This window comes from Micropterus salmoides, unplaced genomic scaffold (genome assembly GCF_014851395.1).
Source record: "Micropterus salmoides isolate LMB-PRFRI ecotype aquatic unplaced genomic scaffold, ASM1485139v1 Ms_hic_scaffold_7, whole genome shotgun sequence".
NCBI lineage: Eukaryota > Metazoa > Chordata > Actinopteri > Centrarchiformes > Centrarchidae > Micropterus > Micropterus salmoides.
The window spans coordinates 36,358,882-36,376,359 of record NW_024044459.1 but is presented as its reverse complement, the minus strand read 5'-3'; the positions used below and the strand labels follow the sequence as shown (position 1 = coordinate 36,376,359).

At 46.1% G+C, this 17,478-nt stretch overlaps 2 protein-coding genes across 2 annotated transcripts in view; both read right to left on the bottom strand.

Moving 5' to 3' along the window:
* Positions 1-17,478, bottom strand: part of LOC119891530 (scavenger receptor cysteine-rich type 1 protein M160-like) — a 667,824-nt gene that overhangs the window by 486,765 nt on the left and 163,581 nt on the right. The gene's annotated exons all lie outside the window — the stretch shown is intronic.
* spinb (spindlin b) lies at positions 1,621-16,067 on the bottom strand. The gene is made up of 7 exons (XM_038703368.1): positions 15,941-16,067; positions 11,529-11,886; positions 11,104-11,149; positions 10,904-10,998; positions 9,198-9,350; positions 8,231-8,464; positions 1,621-7,540 (listed from the first exon to the last, which is right to left on the bottom strand). Exons 2-7 carry the CDS (start codon positions 11,578-11,580, stop codon positions 7,341-7,343), a joined length of 780 nt encoding a protein of 259 aa, XP_038559296.1. The 5' UTR covers positions 11,581-11,886; positions 15,941-16,067; the 3' UTR covers positions 1,621-7,340.

The following is a 17,478-nucleotide window of genomic DNA, read 5'->3' as shown; positions in this document are numbered from 1 at the left end:
GGACACAATAATGAAACTTCATTCATTAATTCACATTAAATTCAGATTTTAGACCTTTTCAGCTGAAAACAAGCTGTGAGTTTTGTCACGTTTTAAGTCGAACTTGTGGTCAAAAAGCTGCTTATTTTCACCTCAAGCAGCTGCAGAGAAACATGCTCGTTAACGTTTTTACTCCCTCTCTGCTGTATTTCTGGATCTAAAGTTTATCCTCATGTTTCTAATATTTTAATCTCTCCATGACGGTTCCAGACAGGTAGTTACACCTCCTGTTCCAGTGGGTAAAATACAACGTGTTCGTTAAGTCATCTCAACAATCACTTAGTCCAAGACAAAGTAAGACCCCGTGTTTCTAAAAGTGATCTGTTGCAGCTCATTTCTCACCAGAGTCAGGCTTTTTTAAAATTCAAATTGGGATCAATGAAAACATCTTGCCCAATCATTAATCCAAGAAACAAATGATCCCTTTCTGAAATGTACATTATTTCTGAGTTTTGCTGACCTAAACTTTATCTTTACCTTCTTTGGTTATTCTGCAGCAGCGATTGTTGGATCAGCCTGTTAATACGCCCTCAGAAGCTTTATTGGACTGTAATGCAACTAAACAGGCAATTAATGAAGGAAGAAGACAGACTTCCGTCTAGCACTTTGAGATTTTTATCAAATGTAAAGTGAATTATAATTGTAAAAAATATATTTTTTAATTATTTATATTACCGTGCTGCACATACCAGGCAAAATAAACAACAATACATACGTATATTGTATATAAAGCAAATGTTTCACTGATTATCAATTAGGAACAATGAACCTTGTTATAATAAAAGTAAACTAAGAGTGGTGAAATATTACCAGGACCCCTTTATATATGTATATACATATATATTACCTCATAATACCATAGTGATGGACACATAACCTCGTGTCAGAAATAATTGTAGCTTTACTATTTTACAAACTATCGTCCATTTAACTTTTCAATAAGTTCTCCACATACTGAGAAATATTTCTAAAGGTTTATTCTGAGTCTTTAAAAGAAGATGACCGTATCTTAATCTACTGGGCTCTGATAAAAAAATTTTGGCAAAAAGGTGAAATGAGTGTTATAATATTTCTATTTGATGCTTATTTTACCTGATATGATGAAAAATTACCTTTTTGTATTCATCTTTTTTCAATTGTTCTGTTAAATACATAATGCAGGTAATTTATTACACTGCTGTGTGTCCACTGTTGGGTTTAAATTATATCTGCCATTTTAAAAATAATAATAAATGCAAATATTTACATTTATGTCAATTTCTGACCATGAAATTCATGTTGCTGAAGAGCCAGCAGGCTGATTCTTCACATAACTAGAATAAATCAATTTATTTAGATGGGTGGAGCTGATTTTAACACCCAGAAACAAATGAATAAAACTTCTGTCTGTCAGCAGGACGTCTGTAAACCTTCTGGAAAACATCTAAGACCCGAGAACGATGGCTGCTCTTCTTCTTTAACTGTCTTCATTAAAAGATCCTGTTTGTCTTTCTTTATTTGTCTTTTGTGAGCCTGAAGATCTGCTCGTCGCCGCGACGTCTCTTTTCAGTTTCAGTTTAAAAGAACCGACAGACTCGACAGTGGAAAAAAACAGAGAAATGGTTTATTTTTAGTAAATAGTGTGAGCTTTTTCACCGCTGTACAACACTGGCATCTGTAAGTTGGCACTCTTTAAAGGGACAATCCCCCCAAAAACACAAGTCACAGCCGTCATCACCTCGAGCGTGATGATGACCGCTGGCAGTTCAGTTTCTAAGAGGATATTCTTTTCATTTTCATTTATTTCTCTTTTTTGCTCAATAACCCCCCCAACCCATAAAAACAAAAAAAAACAGCCGCCTCTGGGACACACGGTACAAAAGAAAAACAGGGAAAGAAAAACAAAACAAACAGAAATAAAACAAAAGGCACCCAAAGCCACCACAGACAGAAGTCAGCCGAACAACTGAAAACTACACGGACATGCAACTCACATCGATTTACACTGAGCTAGAATATAGGCATGCAAAAACAACACTGCTCTGAACAGGGGCTGATCGACAGCACGCACACACACACACACACACTCGCTCACACGCACACTGATCAATGTCTTCTGTAAAATACGAACGCCGTGTCGGCTCCTGAACACACCACTAACTCATGTCCACATCATGGAGGCTGTAGATCCACCCAGACGCTGGTTTTACCCCCCGACCCACCCAGGAGTCTTTACTACAGCCTAAACGCCCCCATGGTTCACGGGCCTGAGGCAAGGTGCATTGTGGGTACAGCTGATTCCTCTGACTGAAAGACAAACGGTCCGACAGCTTCCATGTTTCCGTGGTGACGGGAGTGAAGACGGGTTAAAGTAAAGAGGCGGGAGAGGAAGCCAGAGACGGAGAAGCAGAGCCAGAAACGGCTAAACGCCAAGTTACTCGTGACTATTTATACTTGTGCGTTGGTGTCTGCGTCGCTGTGCAGTTACGGCGCCAAAACACTTGTTGGCGGTGGGGTTTCTGGCGGGAGAATGAGTCAAGAATCGGACAGGTCGGGTCCAGCCAGAACCTTGAAGGCCAGTTTATACTTCTGCATTGAGTTGCAGGCGAAGTGCCGCCGTGGGCATTTATGCTCGAGCGTTGGAGTCCGCGTCGCTCTTGTTGGCGGTTGAATTTCTTCTTTGTTGGTGTAGGCTGCTACAAATAATGGCGACTGAAAGCGAACGGATCCCGTTGGAGTCGGAGCTGATCGATGTTGAACAAGAGTTACTTTTAGTGAAATCACTAAAACGCAGAAACGTGACAGAAGGTCGTTGAGGCAGAAGAAGCGCAGGAGGAAATGTAACGCTACCAAGCCGACCAATCAGTTCTTGTAGCCTGTGTCGCAGCGGCGTGTAGTTACATTTTGGGAGGCGAGCGCCAGGCTACGTGTATATTCAACACAGAGGTATAAACTGGCCGTAACAAGGCTAATAGTCTCAGGGCCGACCAGGTGAGCAGAGTAAACGCACATTTCCACCTGAAGCTCTCTGAAACAAAGAAACGAGGTCACCTGCTCCCGCCGTCCGTTTTAACGGTAAATATTTTGCAGAGCTACAGAACTCACGGGCGTCGTTCTTTTCTTGTGATCACAAAAAGAAACGTTTGACAGCTCGTGAGCCACTGAGATCCACGGAAACACCAAACACGTTGTGATCTCTAGAGGACGAGTTTGTTACATTAAGATCACACGGTACTCGTTTTACGATCACACCGCGAAAAAAAAAACTAAAACAACGAACCCCCTGGTGTTTCCTCTCCGGCCGTGGATGTTCTGAGCAGGTTTTCAGTGTTCTTCCCAACGAGAAAACAGAACGTGCGGGTTCCGTGATGAGAATGCAGGTCTTCTTCAAAAGAGGAGTCTCCGTGATCTAGAACGGGAAGCTAAATAAAAACGTTCCACATACGTTGTGCACTTTGTGACGGGACACGTTCCTGATTGTACGGTCAGAACAAGGGATTTAAATCTTAGGAAAATTAACGTTCTAGAACTGTCGTGTTGGGTTCCGACATGAAAACGCGCGCTCTGCATTGCTCTGGTCTCCGGGTTCTAGAATTTGTAGCCGTGTATTTCAGGAAATCTGATTCTAGAACAGTGAGGAAGTGCTAAGGTTATATGATCGCGAGTGAGAACGCGAGAACCCAAACCGGATATCATTACAGTTCTCAAACCCAGAGTCTCTGACCCTTTAGAACCTGAACGTGTTCATCCTTCAGGAAACACACATTTTTATGGGACATGTTCCAGAAAATCTGATGGACTGTGGAGACGTAGTGTTAGTGCTTGATTCTAGAGTCAGAACGAGTGTATTTCAATATGAGAAGAAAGTTCCAGAAGTCAACACTACAAAGAATCCGAATGCGTGGGTTCTGTCAACGAGAATGCACATTGGGGTCTCCGTGTTCTGAATAGGAGGGTTCCAAACAGGTTGCACACGTTCCAATTCTAAAATCAGAACAACTGAAACCGCAAAAGAACACTACAATGAGGATGCCGGGTGTGTGTTCTAGAATCAGAACATGCGGGTTCTAACAGGCAAGCTTGAGATTGTTCTAGTCACCGGGTTCTAGAATTAATCAGATTCTAGAACTGGTAATATTAAATATTCTAGAGTGAGAACGCGAGAACCCAAACCAGACCTCAATACAGTTCTCAAGCCACGGGTCAGAACAGGAGGGTTTCAAACACGTTGCCAAAGTTGCGGCGGGACACGTTCCCGAAGTAATTTAAAGTGCTTAAACGCTCGATTCTAGAATCAGAAATCCAGAACTCAACACTACAAAAAGAACCAGAACATGTGGGTTCCGTGACGAGAGTCTAACGCTTTCTAGAATCACTTTGCGACGGGACACGTTCAGATTCTTCAAGAGTTTTCCCAAAAGTTGAGAATGTTCTGCAATCAGAACGTGCAGGTTGCGTCACACACATTTTGATGGAACATGTTCCACAGTCTCAAACAGGTGCTATAAATTCTAGATTACAGAACAGATGAAATGTGGCGGAACCCACGCTAGGGGCTCAAACCGGGAACGTTCCAGATTTAAAAACAGTTGGGATACAACATGAAAACATTTACCTTCTTTTAAAACATTAAGTTTCGGGTCTTCAGGCACGTGGGATGTGGCTCAGGCAACACGGCTGTTTATGCTAATGCTAACGTCACCGGTGGCGATGTTTACACACCTACTGTGGCGGGCGGAGCTACATGCTACATCAGCTAAGAGCACGGGATTGTGGGAGGTGAAATGAATCAGAAGGTATCACGCTTCTGACGGACTTCTGTGAAAAAGGACTTTTATAGTAACTGTAAGCACAACAACGCGTTATGTCAGCACAAAACCAACCAACCAGATCAGTGGAGCTGCAGCTGGGAGAAAGGTTCAGCCATTTTGAGCTTGGTACAGCTAACTGGGAAATATACAGCACGCGGGACAGAACAACGGGAGGCAGAGTCAAACCAACAGAACAGATAATATACAAAGAAAACGAGGCGCTCTGTTCTGTACGCGCCAGCGGATATAAACATATTAACAAAAAGGAGAACGTAAACAGCGCGTGGATATGAAAGCAGCAAAAAGAAAAGGGACAGATTTTTATACAAACACAGACTAAAAAATAAAATAAAATAAAACCTTCCAGCACGTTTGGTCCACAACATAACACATCCGAGTCCAGCCAATTAGATAACAGAGCTCAGCCAGGGGGGCGGGGCTTGACGCCTGCTACAGTTTAACCTTCCCTTTGCTTTGGTTTGAGAAAAAAAACTCAGGACTGATTTGTTTTAGAGCTGATCAGTCTGAAGTAAGCCGGTAAAGCAACATTCAGACGTTTCGGGGAAATCCTTTGTGGTCAGGGTCAGACGGAGACCTCGCCGCCTTATTTAGCATCTATAAGCAGTATATCAACACCTAGTAGTTGTGCGCAGACTAACACAGTATTTATTAATGTATCTTTCCACAACTATAACTCCTCGTGTGGGCAGATTAAACACAGCTGTACTAATTTTAAAGATATTCTCATAGTAGAAGTTATTATTGACAAATACTGTATTCATAAATATGAATCTGCTCATTACATAGTGTGATATAAACAATCTCTGAAATGTAAAAATATACTGCTTAGAAATGCTAAAAAGGGGGTTAAAGTCATTACCCTAAACACATCCTAGACATACAGTATTAATAATTGATTAACTTTTTTATTGATTACGCAATTTGACCTGAACTACTTGTCATCTGGACCAGAGTCCATGCAAAGTTTAAGTTTAAGCGTCGTCATCGTGGAATATTTCACTCCTCTCTTTGCCAAAAATCAAATATAAACAAGTGGGTACAGGTGTAAAAACATCAGCTGGAGTCGCAACGTTTAAAAGTAGAATAAAACTAAAGAACCAGTCAAACCTTCACGTCGACATTTTCGGGGGAACTGAAGCTGCACCGGAAAAACTGTTTAAATAACAAAGATGCTAACACCGCAAAGAGACGCTAAAACTGCTGAACAGCTAAACAGACCCAACAAGTAACGGAGCTCCGTTTGGATTATTCACAGGAAGGAGTTTTTTTAAAGTTTCTGTTAATTCGATGGGAAAATAGCTCGTTAGCATCATTAGCATTTCCCACTGAGCACGAGCGCTAGCAAGGCGGTTAGCCGGTTTAATGAGGACGGCTAACGATGCTATCGGGCCATTTTTTTGGACCGACTGATGCAGCCAATGAGACGGTTTCTCTACGAGCTCGTACATCCGACACCTGAGCCTATCAAACTGTCGAACGTAAGAGCCTAAATGCATTGTGGGTAATGTAGGAGTCAACAGCGACAGGACAGAAGACAAATGGTAAAAGGATGGAGAAAGGTAAAAGAGTCTGTGTCTTCCGCGTCCTTTACAGACTTGGTTCCAGTCAGCGTCTTTGTTCGTCAACAGGGGACCGTGCGGGGAGGCGGGGTCAGTAAAATGCTCTGTGATTGGACACCAGTTCCTCCTGCGTGTCCACTTACACCTTCTATGAATGCAGATGGAGACAGATGATGGTTCAGCTTCCACGTCATCTGGAGGGGGGCCCTGTGCTCCTGAAGTCCCATCCCTTCATTAACCCGGCAGACTCAGACCTGTCCACCCCGCCGCCTCCCCCTCCTCTGACAACGGACGTCTCAAACGGTCTGACAGGGTTTCAGGAAAAGGGGGGAGGAGGTCTTTCTGTTTATGTAAATGTCCTCAGACCTGCTTTGACTCTGAAACGGTCAGGAGACCTTCCGGTTTTCGTCGAGTCCTCGCGGATCTCTGGACGTCTCGCGTTGTTTGAAATAATCCAGAGAGTGTTTAAAATGTTTTTTTTGTTTATTATCACCACAAATTTAACAACACAGGTAATCCAAATACCGCTGCTGGTCGCTGGTCTTCTTCTGGGGCTCTTGAACCAGTTTTGTGTTTCAGCAGGTGTCAGAGGAAGCGTCCTAAAAGAGTCTAAAGAAATCTGGAGAATAAATGTGATTTATAAACGCCTCAGTGAGTCTTCTGAAGACCTGGAAGCTGCTTTGTAGGTCTTCTGTCTTGGTGAGGGGGGGCTGGACTTCCACAGTCGGGTATGTTTCCTGTTTTTAAGGCGTTTCAGAAACGAAAGGGTAAAGAATGGATAGCATCTGTCTCAGGCGTCTCCATCGATCAGGGTGAGTCTCAGGATGTTTTTAAACCCTAGCTGTTTTTCTTTACTGGGGTTCTCACGGTGGGGTTTTAGGTGGGTCTGGGCAGGTCTCGGTTAGTCTTTTTTGGGGGTCCCGGACCGGTCTTAGGAGGTCTTGACCAGATCGTAGACGTAGATGTGGAAGTCGTCGTCAAACTTGATGAAGTAGACGGAGGGCTTGGCCTCCACCTGGTGGATGACCATCCCCGACCGCTTCCCGCCGTCCTCTTTGGCGTATTCCACCTGTTTGCCCACCAGACTGTCGACCACCTCGCCGGGCTCCCGCTCCGCCGCCACAGTGTCGTCTGCAGAGAGAGAGAGAGAGAGAGAGAGACGGGTGAATTAGAAACATCTTCATGTTGTTGACTTCTTCGTCAAGCAACATGTTGTTTTTATCCAAACACGTTTCTATTTATGCACGTCTTCTTTTTCACTGGCTGATACCAACTTATCTTTAACAAGCTGAAATCTACCAACAATATTAAACTGAACAAACACCACGACACGTGTGGAACCCATAAAAGCAAAGCTTAATAAAAATGTTGTCTTCGTCATTTTTATGCGCCGCTACGGACAATTCATACTTCAGAGTCTTCGCCTACATATAAGCCGGTGTGAGCATTTATACTTGTGCGTTGGTGTAGTTCTGCAATTACATCGTCTAAAAGGTTTTATTGTTGCACTGTGTTGACTTCCGGTTGAGCTCTCCGCTAACTTGAATGGGGGTAAAATGATAATCATGCAGCTCTTCTAGACTTGCCAAATGTTAAGAGTCACTTCAGGGGTTGTGACGCTTAACAAATAAAAATTACAATAAAAAAATTGTTGATTTTCAATTTTTGAAAATTGACTGGATTCTCTAAGATAATAAAAGATCTTTTTGTTGATCAGATGACTCGCATGGAACATTTGTTGAAAGACTAAAGCTAAACCTGAACCAGGTGCTGAACTGAACCCTGGTCCAGCAGAACCAGTTTCTGTGCGTTTCCACTCACTGGAGTCGGGCATGATGCGCAGGTCTCCCTCCTTGTAGTCGTCCAGCAGCTGGTACATGTAGAGGACCGGGTCTTTCTCGTAGGTGATGTAGAACCAGGCGGTCATGATTGGAGCCCGAGCCAAAACCATCCCCCTCCACTCCTCCTTCGGCCCGTCCTCCGTCTCAAACATGTGCTCCACCGCTTTCCCGATCATCGTCTCCGCCAGCATCGAGTCGCTCACACGGGCCGGAGCTGAGAGAAAAGTTTATAATGACATCATGACCTAATGAACAAAACGGTTTGTAACAGAATTGTCAGAGCTCAAGCGTGTCGAGCTGCAGTTCTTCTAAGGTCCACTAGATGCTGCTGTTATAAAACTATGACTGTATTGAAGGGAATTTAAAGAACATAAAATGTCATCTATAGGTAATAGATGATGCAACAGATGAGATGACGCTTGGTTGCTAAGAGTTGCATGTTGTACATTTTGAATAATTAGCAAAATCAGCAAATTAATCACTCTGGTCAAAGCCACCAGACTCCCTTGAAAAAAACGGCACTTTTACCTGGCAGAACACAGGAGTTACTGCTCTACTGCTGTCCTGGTCGGTTAGTTTGTTTGTGTTATTGTGTGACTTTGGTGGGGGGGGGGGGGGGGGGGGGGGGGGGGTTTGTGTTGTGTGAATCTGTTGTTTTAAAGTTTTAAAAATGCAAAGGTCAAACAATAACACAAACAAACTAGCCGACCAAGGCAGCGGTATATAAAAGAGGTAAATTTACTGTTTTTGTCAAGGGAGTCTGGTGAGTCTTTGATGATCTTACTCTTTAAAAAGGTCTCTCTCCATTTGTTTTTAATAACAATCTGAGCCCGTCAGTGGCAAAGCCAAGCACTTCAGTCACAGGGCGCAGGAGCCCGCAAGGATTACGACCTCATTTAATACGGTACAAGGTAACAGAGCTCCTCTCTGGCTTTGTCCGTCCTCACCCACTCTGTCGGGCAGGACTCCAGTCCCCACTCGCTCGTCGCTGTACAGCTCCAGGCCGTAGATGCAGTCGAAGCCGTCATATTTGATCAGGTAGAGAGACGGATTAACGGGGACCTGGTCCAGGACCGTCCCCTTCCACTGGGACGACTTACCTGAGAAGGAGCAAAGACAGCACAGGTTTAAAGGACGAGCATCCTTCCCCCTGTTCTCCCATCCTTCCCGCCTGCTCTCCCCCATCCTTCCCGCCTGCTCTCCCCCATCCTTCCCGCCTTGTTCTCCCCCATCCTTCCCCCTGTCTCCCTCATCCTTCCCCCTGTTCTCCCCATCCTTCCCCTGTTCTCCCTCATCCTTCCCCTGTTCTCCCCCCATCCTTCCCCCTGTTCTCCCCCATCCTTCCCGCCTGTTTCTCCCCCATCCTTCCCGCCTGTTCTCCTTCATCCTTCCCCTGTCTCCCATCCTTCCCCCCTGTCTCCCTCATCCTTCCCCCTTCTCCCTCATCCTTCCCCCTGTTTCCCCCATCCTTCCCCCATGTTCCTCATCCTTCCCCCTGTTCTCCCATCATTCCCCCCTGTTCTCCTCATCCTTCCCCCCTGTTCTCCCCCATCCTTCCCGCCTGCTCTCCCCCATCCTTCCCCTGTTCTCCTCATCCTTCCGCCTGTTCTCCCATCCTTCCCTGTTCTCCCCCATCCTTCCCGCTTGTTCTCCCTCATCCTTCCCACTTGTTCTCCCCCATCCTTCCACTGTTCTCCCCATCCTTCCCGCCTGTTCTCCCCATCTTCCCCCCTGTTCTCCCTCATCCTTCCCGCTGCTCTCCCTCATCCTTCGCCTGCTCTCCCCCATCTTCCCGCCTGTTCTCCCCCATCCTTCCCCCTGTTCTCCCTCATCCTTCCCCCTGTTCTCCCCCCATCCTTCCCCCTGTTCTCCCCCATCCTTCCCGCTTGTTCTCCCCCATCCTTCCCCCTTGTTCTCCCCCATCCTTCCCCCTGTTCTCCCCCCATCCTTCCCCCCTGTTCCTCCCTCATCCTTCCCGCCTGCTCTCCCCCATCCTTCCCCCTGTTCTCCCTCATCCTTCCCCCTGTTCTCCCTCATCCTTCCCCCTGCTCTCCCCCATCCTTCCCGCCTGTTCTCCCTCATCCGCCTGTTCTCCCTCATCCTTCCCCCTGCTCTCCCCCATCCTTCCCGCCTGCTCTCCCCCATCCTTCCCGCCTGTTCTCCCTCATCCGCCTGTTCTCCCTCATCCTTCCCGCTTGTTCTCCCCCATCCTTCCCCCTGTTCTCCCTCATCCTTCCCGCTTGTTCTCCCCCATCCTTCCCCCTGTTCTCCCTCATCCTTCCCCCTGTTCTCCCTCATCCTTCCCGCTTGTTCTCCCCATCCTTCCCCTGTTTCTCCCTCATCCTTCCCGCTTGTTCTCCCCCATCCTTCCCCCTGTTCTCCTCATCCTTCCCCTGCTCTCCCCCATCCTTCCCGCCTGTTCTCCCTCATCCTTCCCGCCTGTTCTCCCTCATCCTTCCGCCTGTTCTCCCTCATCCTTCCCCCTGTTCTCCCCCCATCCTTCCCCCTGTTCTCCCTCATCCTTCCCCCTGCTCTCCCCCATCCTTCCCGCTGTTCTCCCCCATCCTTCCCCCTGTTCTCCCCCATCCTTCCCGCCTGTCTTTTTCTCTAAACTATCTTAACACCACAACACGATCTCTTAAATCCAACTTACTGCCCTCCTTCCAGATGTGCTGGATCCTGCAGCCCACGATGTTCCTTCTGGGCTGAGCCAGAGTCTTGCTGGGACCAACGCTGGTCCTCTGTTTCCTGCAGGGAGGTGAGAGATGCCGACGATGAAGAACAAAAGACAGGAAGAACAGAGAAGAAATTAAAGTTCCAGCTGGAGGACTTCTCTCTGTTCGTCAGACTTACTTGTGCGAGTTCTTCTTCTTCATCATGTTTGACACGCCTGCATGTCCTGAAACACAAACGCAAAACATCCGTCACACTGATGGCGGTGCGTTCAAGGACACTCTGACATCTGAGCACAGTGAGTCGGGAGCGAAACAGGAAGTGATTTAATGTGATCATCATTTCAACAACGTGCGTGATTATTGTCTGACGTCACAGCTCATCAATACGACTCTGGTCTAAAGTATTTAATCTCAAGTATTTCTCCTCCCCCCCACTACCCCCCACATTTTATTTTTATTTAAATAATTTCAGATTCTCTTCAGCTGCAGGAAGCTGTGACTGTTTCTGTCAGAAAGACGAAGAAGAAACTTGTCGCCTCCGTTGATTCATCAAACTGACATCAGCGGCGTTTATAAAAGAGTTTCATGTATTCTCTAACTCACCCCCGTCTGCTCGGGGCCGCGGGGCCGCTGGGCTCTTGAATGGGGTCTTCATTCATCCACCTTTAGAGGGGCAGCCAGCCAGGCCGCCGGTCCGGGATTATCGCTGGGAGTCGGTCTGTGGACACCGCGCCGAGGTCGGTGTTAGTTTGTGAGGGGGTGGGGTTGTGGGGGTGGGAGGGAGGGAGGGGACAGGGGGGAGGAGGGTAGGGAAAGGAGGGAGGAGGTGGTGGGAAAGAAGGAGCACCAGGAATTAGGCCGGGCCCCGGACAGGCTGCATACAGGCCGGGTACGGACTAACGCCTGGAGCCTGAGGCGACGTCACAGCTGGTGGACTCGATGAGGAAACGGCGAGTTCAGCCTGAGGAGGGAAACAGACGGACACAGTTGAACAGATTGTGCTTAAAGATCCGTGTGATCTTTATTTAACCAGGCAAAAGGTTCCCCGACATAAAAATCTGCAAAACAGACCGACTCCAGCAGCAGAATTACAGGAAACGGTTTTCTATTACTGCCATCAGGAAACACATTTCTTTAGTTAAACGTTCTGTCGTGAAACTACTTGTGGTTGAAACGTTTTGGTTGATCATTTTCATACTTTCAGATCATCTGCAGGACTCAACGGTTCTGCTCGAGGCTTCTACCTGCTGAGAGCAGCGGTGGAAACGGGAGAGCAGACGGGAACGTCGTTTCGGGAGTAAAAAAGTCAGAAGAGGACGGCGTTCCTGCTCAGAGGGAGAAAATCCATTCAACGTTTTTTAAAGGTGAAACTCCCGCACGGCTGATTTACACTGTTTCGAAAGCGTGCTTGTGAAACGAATGCAATTTGTTGTGCTTGAACGCACCACAAACTCTCTACTACCTAAACTCGCTACTGCTTGAAGACTTGAAGCGCAGCTGCAGCTGCAGCTCGGCCGCGACTCGTGGTGTTTGGAAACCAGGTGAAGTTAGTTTAGCAGCCGTTTCCTTCAGCAGCTGTCGAAGCCTCGATTTCTCCCAGATCTGGGATCTGTTGGAGAGCTAATTCAGGAAGACGTGTCACAGTTTGATCAGCTGAAAATCGCCAAAAGTGACGATGCAGTTTGCAGCGCCAAGAACTGATCGTCTGTCCAACACTACGGTTACTGTAGGAGGAGTTAGGGACCGTGTGAAAAGGTCAACACGATCCGTGTCAGTCATCAATAACAACAACAAATCTCAGACAGAGAAAAGTTGAAATGAATAATTATGCTTTTTATTATTTATTTTTAGTTATCGTGACGTCCCTTCTCATAAATACACATAACACATGTTAGGGATCATCTTTGTTGTGCATTTCTGAAAATGATCCGACTTTAAAATCCTCAGAATCGGTCTCTTAAATCTTTGTTGTTCTATTTTGTACGTTTTATTTTATTATCGATGCATCGATGTGGAGTCAGTCCGATCTGCTTTAGATCCGGCTGTGAGGTTTAATCTACAGAAACAACAACAACAGTTCTGCTCTCAGTGGTTTCTGTATCGGAGCAGACGCCAAACTGTCAGTGAGAATCAGGATAAAAGTTGAATCCGGCAGGAAAATATTCAGTCTTCCAAGGTCAGAGACGCTGGCGGCGAGAGAACAGACGGCCCAGCTGCTGGGAAACTGCAGGACAACAACAGAGACGCTCCAGACGCTCTTCAGATAAAATACAGAGCTGCAAGCTGCACAAACGACGACCACAAACCACAAACCTGCTGCTGCTGCTGCTGCTGCTGCTGCAGGAGCATGTGACCTGCAGCGCTGCAGTAACACGGCAGCAGACCAGGACCAGGATCAGGATCAGACCGCAGAGAGACAGATTAAAGCCACAGCGGGAGACCTGATGAGGGATTAAAGCTCCAGACTGAGGCTGTAAAATTGATCGCTGAAGCACCAGATGTGCTTTCTCAATCCGTCGTTTGGTCGGTGCGAGAAAACCCTCGACCTGGCGTCTCCAGCTGTCTCGCTGCGTCCGACCAAAACACGCCAAAGGCCAAACGTTCGCTCTCGTTCTTCATCTCCTGGAGGTATTAATATGACATATTTGGGTTTTGAAAAAACAACAACACGCTGACGTTGACAGTGTTTACATGCGCACCAGCGCCGTGGTTATCATCATCATCATCATCAGGTGTCTGGAGTGGAAACGCCACATCCTGGTTTCAGAGACGGATTGTGAATGAAGTGAGTGACTACGACTTCAGATGTGGACGAAAGGCGTTATTTTGTTTCCTGCCAGAGCTTCAACAACTCTGCCTCTGATTGGTTAGGGCTGGTTTACAGTTAAGGTTAAGGGGCCCGACTGAAAACCAAAGGGGACGGAGCGTCTGCAGCTGGGGGCCCCGAGGCTCTGCAACAGCCCGAGGAACTCAGGTCCTTCTGAACAGAGAGCCTTTCTGGATTTCATTTTTCTTTTCTTCTCACTTCTTGTTTTATCTGCTTCATCTAAAACAGCTGGGCAATAAAACAATAATGAGAATTATGGTGATTTAATTTTCCTAAATAACAAAAGTTTGACTTCATTCATTTGAATTACAACCGAATTTTTCTATTAATTAAAAGGGACTGAATAAAGATTTTACATGATTTTCCTGGTGGATATTTGTTGAAAACAGATTTTCTCAGAATAGTTCTGCATGTTCGGCCTCAGATCAGTGAAGAGATCCACTGTTTAGCATCAAGCGTTTGTTCTGCGTCTCACATTTAGCTACAAAACGAACAGCAAAGAACCGAGAACACCTGGATCCAGATCTTCTTCACCAAAGCGGCGCTGATCGAGACGTTTTGGGACCAAAATGTTCCTTTCGTGAAGTGAAAACACGCTGTGAGAGGGTCGAAGCTCTCAGACGGAAACACAGAGCATCCCGACTCTCTCAGAACATTTCACCTGTCGAGTCCTGAGCGTCTGAGCTGCTGCGGGTGACCAGACGGCAAAAATACAACTATATTCTCAGCCTGTCAGAGCTACAGGTGTGTTCATGGACCTGGAGTTACAGCAGGTAACTAAAACCACAAACGTCAGAGCATCGACATTTTCTGCCCATCAAGAAATCGACTATAATGACTCATCATTTCAGCTCCAAAGTTGAACCACGTTTTACGACCAGACCCCCCGCGAGAAAACATGCGACTGTACTGAACACAGGAAGTGTCTAAACCGAGAGGCAACTTGCGGCTCTCACGACTGCAGCCGACGCTGATGACCAGCAGGGGGCGACTCCGCCGGCCGCAGAGAGAAGCGTGACTGTAAAGAAGTCTGTGAGAAAATGAGGCTCCACCCTCTCGTCCAAATATGGTTACGTCTGTTACGAGTTCGAATGACACGTTTCCTTGTGAACGTACTTTCCGCAATGGGCTGCCTGTCGTGAACGCAAGCGCACTGCATTTTCCTGCCTTTTTAATGACGTTGTGTTTACAGACTCGTCGCAGCTGATTGGGTAACGCCTGTGACACGCCCACCAAACGGGAGAAAACGGGCGAGTTCAACCTCAAAACGTTTTGCACCGCTCTACGTTTTTGTTTTGAACGACACGTTTCCTTGCAAAGTTGTGCAACGGGCTTCGAGGTATGTTTTCTTCTGTTTGGTGGGCGTGTCACAGGCGTTACCCAATCAGCTGCGACAAGTCTGTAAACACGTCATTAAAAAGGCAGGAAAATGCAGCGCGCTTGCGTTCACGACAGGGTGGTGAGGCACCACGGCTCTGTCTGCGGTGAACGCGCCCCTGGTTGCAAGAAATAAACATGGCGGCGGCCAAACTGTCAAACTGGAGGCTGCAAACCAGCAGGTGACGTCACGGCGGCTACGTCCCCTTCTTCTTTTATAAGAAAGAAAAAGACAAACCAAAAACTCCAGTCTGACGTCATCACGCAACATCCAGACGTCACTCAGGTACAGAGGACACACGTGAGTTTACCTGACAGTGCGCGCGCACATATACACACACACACACACCTGCACATTGTTTGTGTGCAGAATAGGTATGACCTCACACACACGCGCGCGCACATGCAGTCAGATGGCAGGTAACATTAAAAGAAGAGCGTGGTGTCATCCCTGATGAAGACCATGATGAAGACCATGATGAAGACAGAGGTCACAGTTTAACCCGCTCCCTCTCTAATTACCTGAGCAGCACGCATCCCGCCCCGCCGGGTCACACGCCGCACTATTTAAATATGTGCAGAGATAATTGGTCAAACCCCCCCGGACGGCCGCCATGTTGCGCCAGTATTTACAAAAAACCCGCATCGGTGCAAAGGAGCAGGAAAAAAAAGGCGCAAGCGAACAAAGGGAGAGCGGAGGTCTGCGGGGAGACGCGGGCGCTATGCTAGCTGGTTTGCGGTAAAACGTCAACGCGGACAAACGGCCCGTTAAACGGCTCGTCCGGCGGTGCCGGAGGCCGCAGTTTCTTACCGATGCAGCAGTCGGTGTCGCCGCACAATCCCGATCAACCGCCGTGACTCCAAATTGATCCGCTCTGCCTCAGTTTGCGTCTCCGCTGCGTTAAGCTAGCTGCGCTAAGATGGAGGGAAGGCGGAAGTGGGGCGGCGGGGCCGTCAAAATAAAAGCGAGAATTTTGATGCAATGTGATTTTTTTTGTTGTTGTTGTTGTTGTTGCGGAACAAAGGGATAGCACAGATTGAATTCAGAAATGTTACATATATTTACATTTACCACGGCATTCTAAATTTATTATCATTTAGCAAATGATTTAACTTTAATCTGGAACCTTTTGTGATTAAATTTGATCTCGCTGTGAATTTAAATCATTCCCACAAAAAAACTGAATCATTCGCTTTTGACTCGCCAGGTATGTGTACACATACGAGGAATTTGACTTTTACAGTACTGTCAGTGTCTGTGAAGGTTCTCAGTCATCCAGGTCATTGTTATTCAAAGAAGGTTAAAGTCTACGTTAACCTTCAGTGTACAGTACAATTTACAGTGTCAATACGCAAAACAAGCATAAACAAACAGGACAACAAGCTCAACAAAAACAGACACAAACTACAGTGTACATAAAAAGTAAACACGTAGACGCCATGAACAAAAACAACATGACACAGCATGACAATAGTAAAGTGAAATAGTGCAAACAATGCTGGAATAAATAAGCCTACATATATTTTTGTGCAGTAATTATGCAATATGTTATGTACATGAGGCAGGTGGATGTAATATATATATATATTATGTACAGTATGAATAACTACTGAATTGCTAGGAAGAGTGTTATTGTTTTAGGTCTTCTTCATTTCTATGGTTTAGCTCAGCTCTTTTTTCTCTTGTTTTTGTGCTGGTAGGACTGTTTCCAGGAGGAAATCTTTTATATGATTGCATGTCTGCATAATTCTGATTTGTGGCACGTGTGTGTTATATGTAGGCCTGTATATGTGTAACACAGAGGCTGTGATGCGTGTAAATGAGTCTTTCGTCATCAAACAGAAGTTAAAACACAGTGCAGGTTGTTGTTGGTGTCCAGTTAATGGAGTTCATCTCTGTTTGAGTTTCCTTCACCTCACTGTGGCTCTGTGTTGAATGTAGAGCAGAAATGGTAAATCACTTATTAATTAGAGATTACCAGAAAATGTATCAGACAAAACAAGCAATTTCTGTAGTTTTAAAAACAAAGCAATGACTTGATTAATTAAGAAAATGTACACACTAATCAATAATAAAAATAATTGTTAGTTTTACTCCTAACCCTGCTTTAATGCATTGAAACCACGTTCACTTGTGCAAAGGCACAACAGTGACCACTAAAACTTATATGTGTTTATATACATAATTATGATCTTTTTCGATTAACTAATTAAAACCATCACAATTTGGTGTATGAACTGTCGCTTGTTCGCATGGTTTTATTTGGAAATGCTCAGACAGGAAGTGTAATTTATCACGCCGTTGCCTTGACACTGGTTGTTGTGCAGCTTTTACGTTGAAGCCAAAAA

Bases quoted from the DNA above. Each gene is read 5' to 3' on its own strand.
- spinb (XM_038703368.1), bottom strand. From the start codon at position 11,580: ATGAAGACCCCATTCAAGAGCCCAGCGGCCCCGCGGCCCCGAGCAGAC. The intron at 10,999-11,103 runs GTAAGTCTGACG...ACCTCCCTGCAG, and splicing joins AAGAAGAAGAACTCGCACAA to GAAACAGAGGACCAGCGTTG. The intron at 8,465-9,197 runs GTGAGGACGGAC...CTTTTCTCTCAG, and splicing joins AGTCCTGCCCGACAGAGTGG to CTCCGGCCCGTGTGAGCGAC.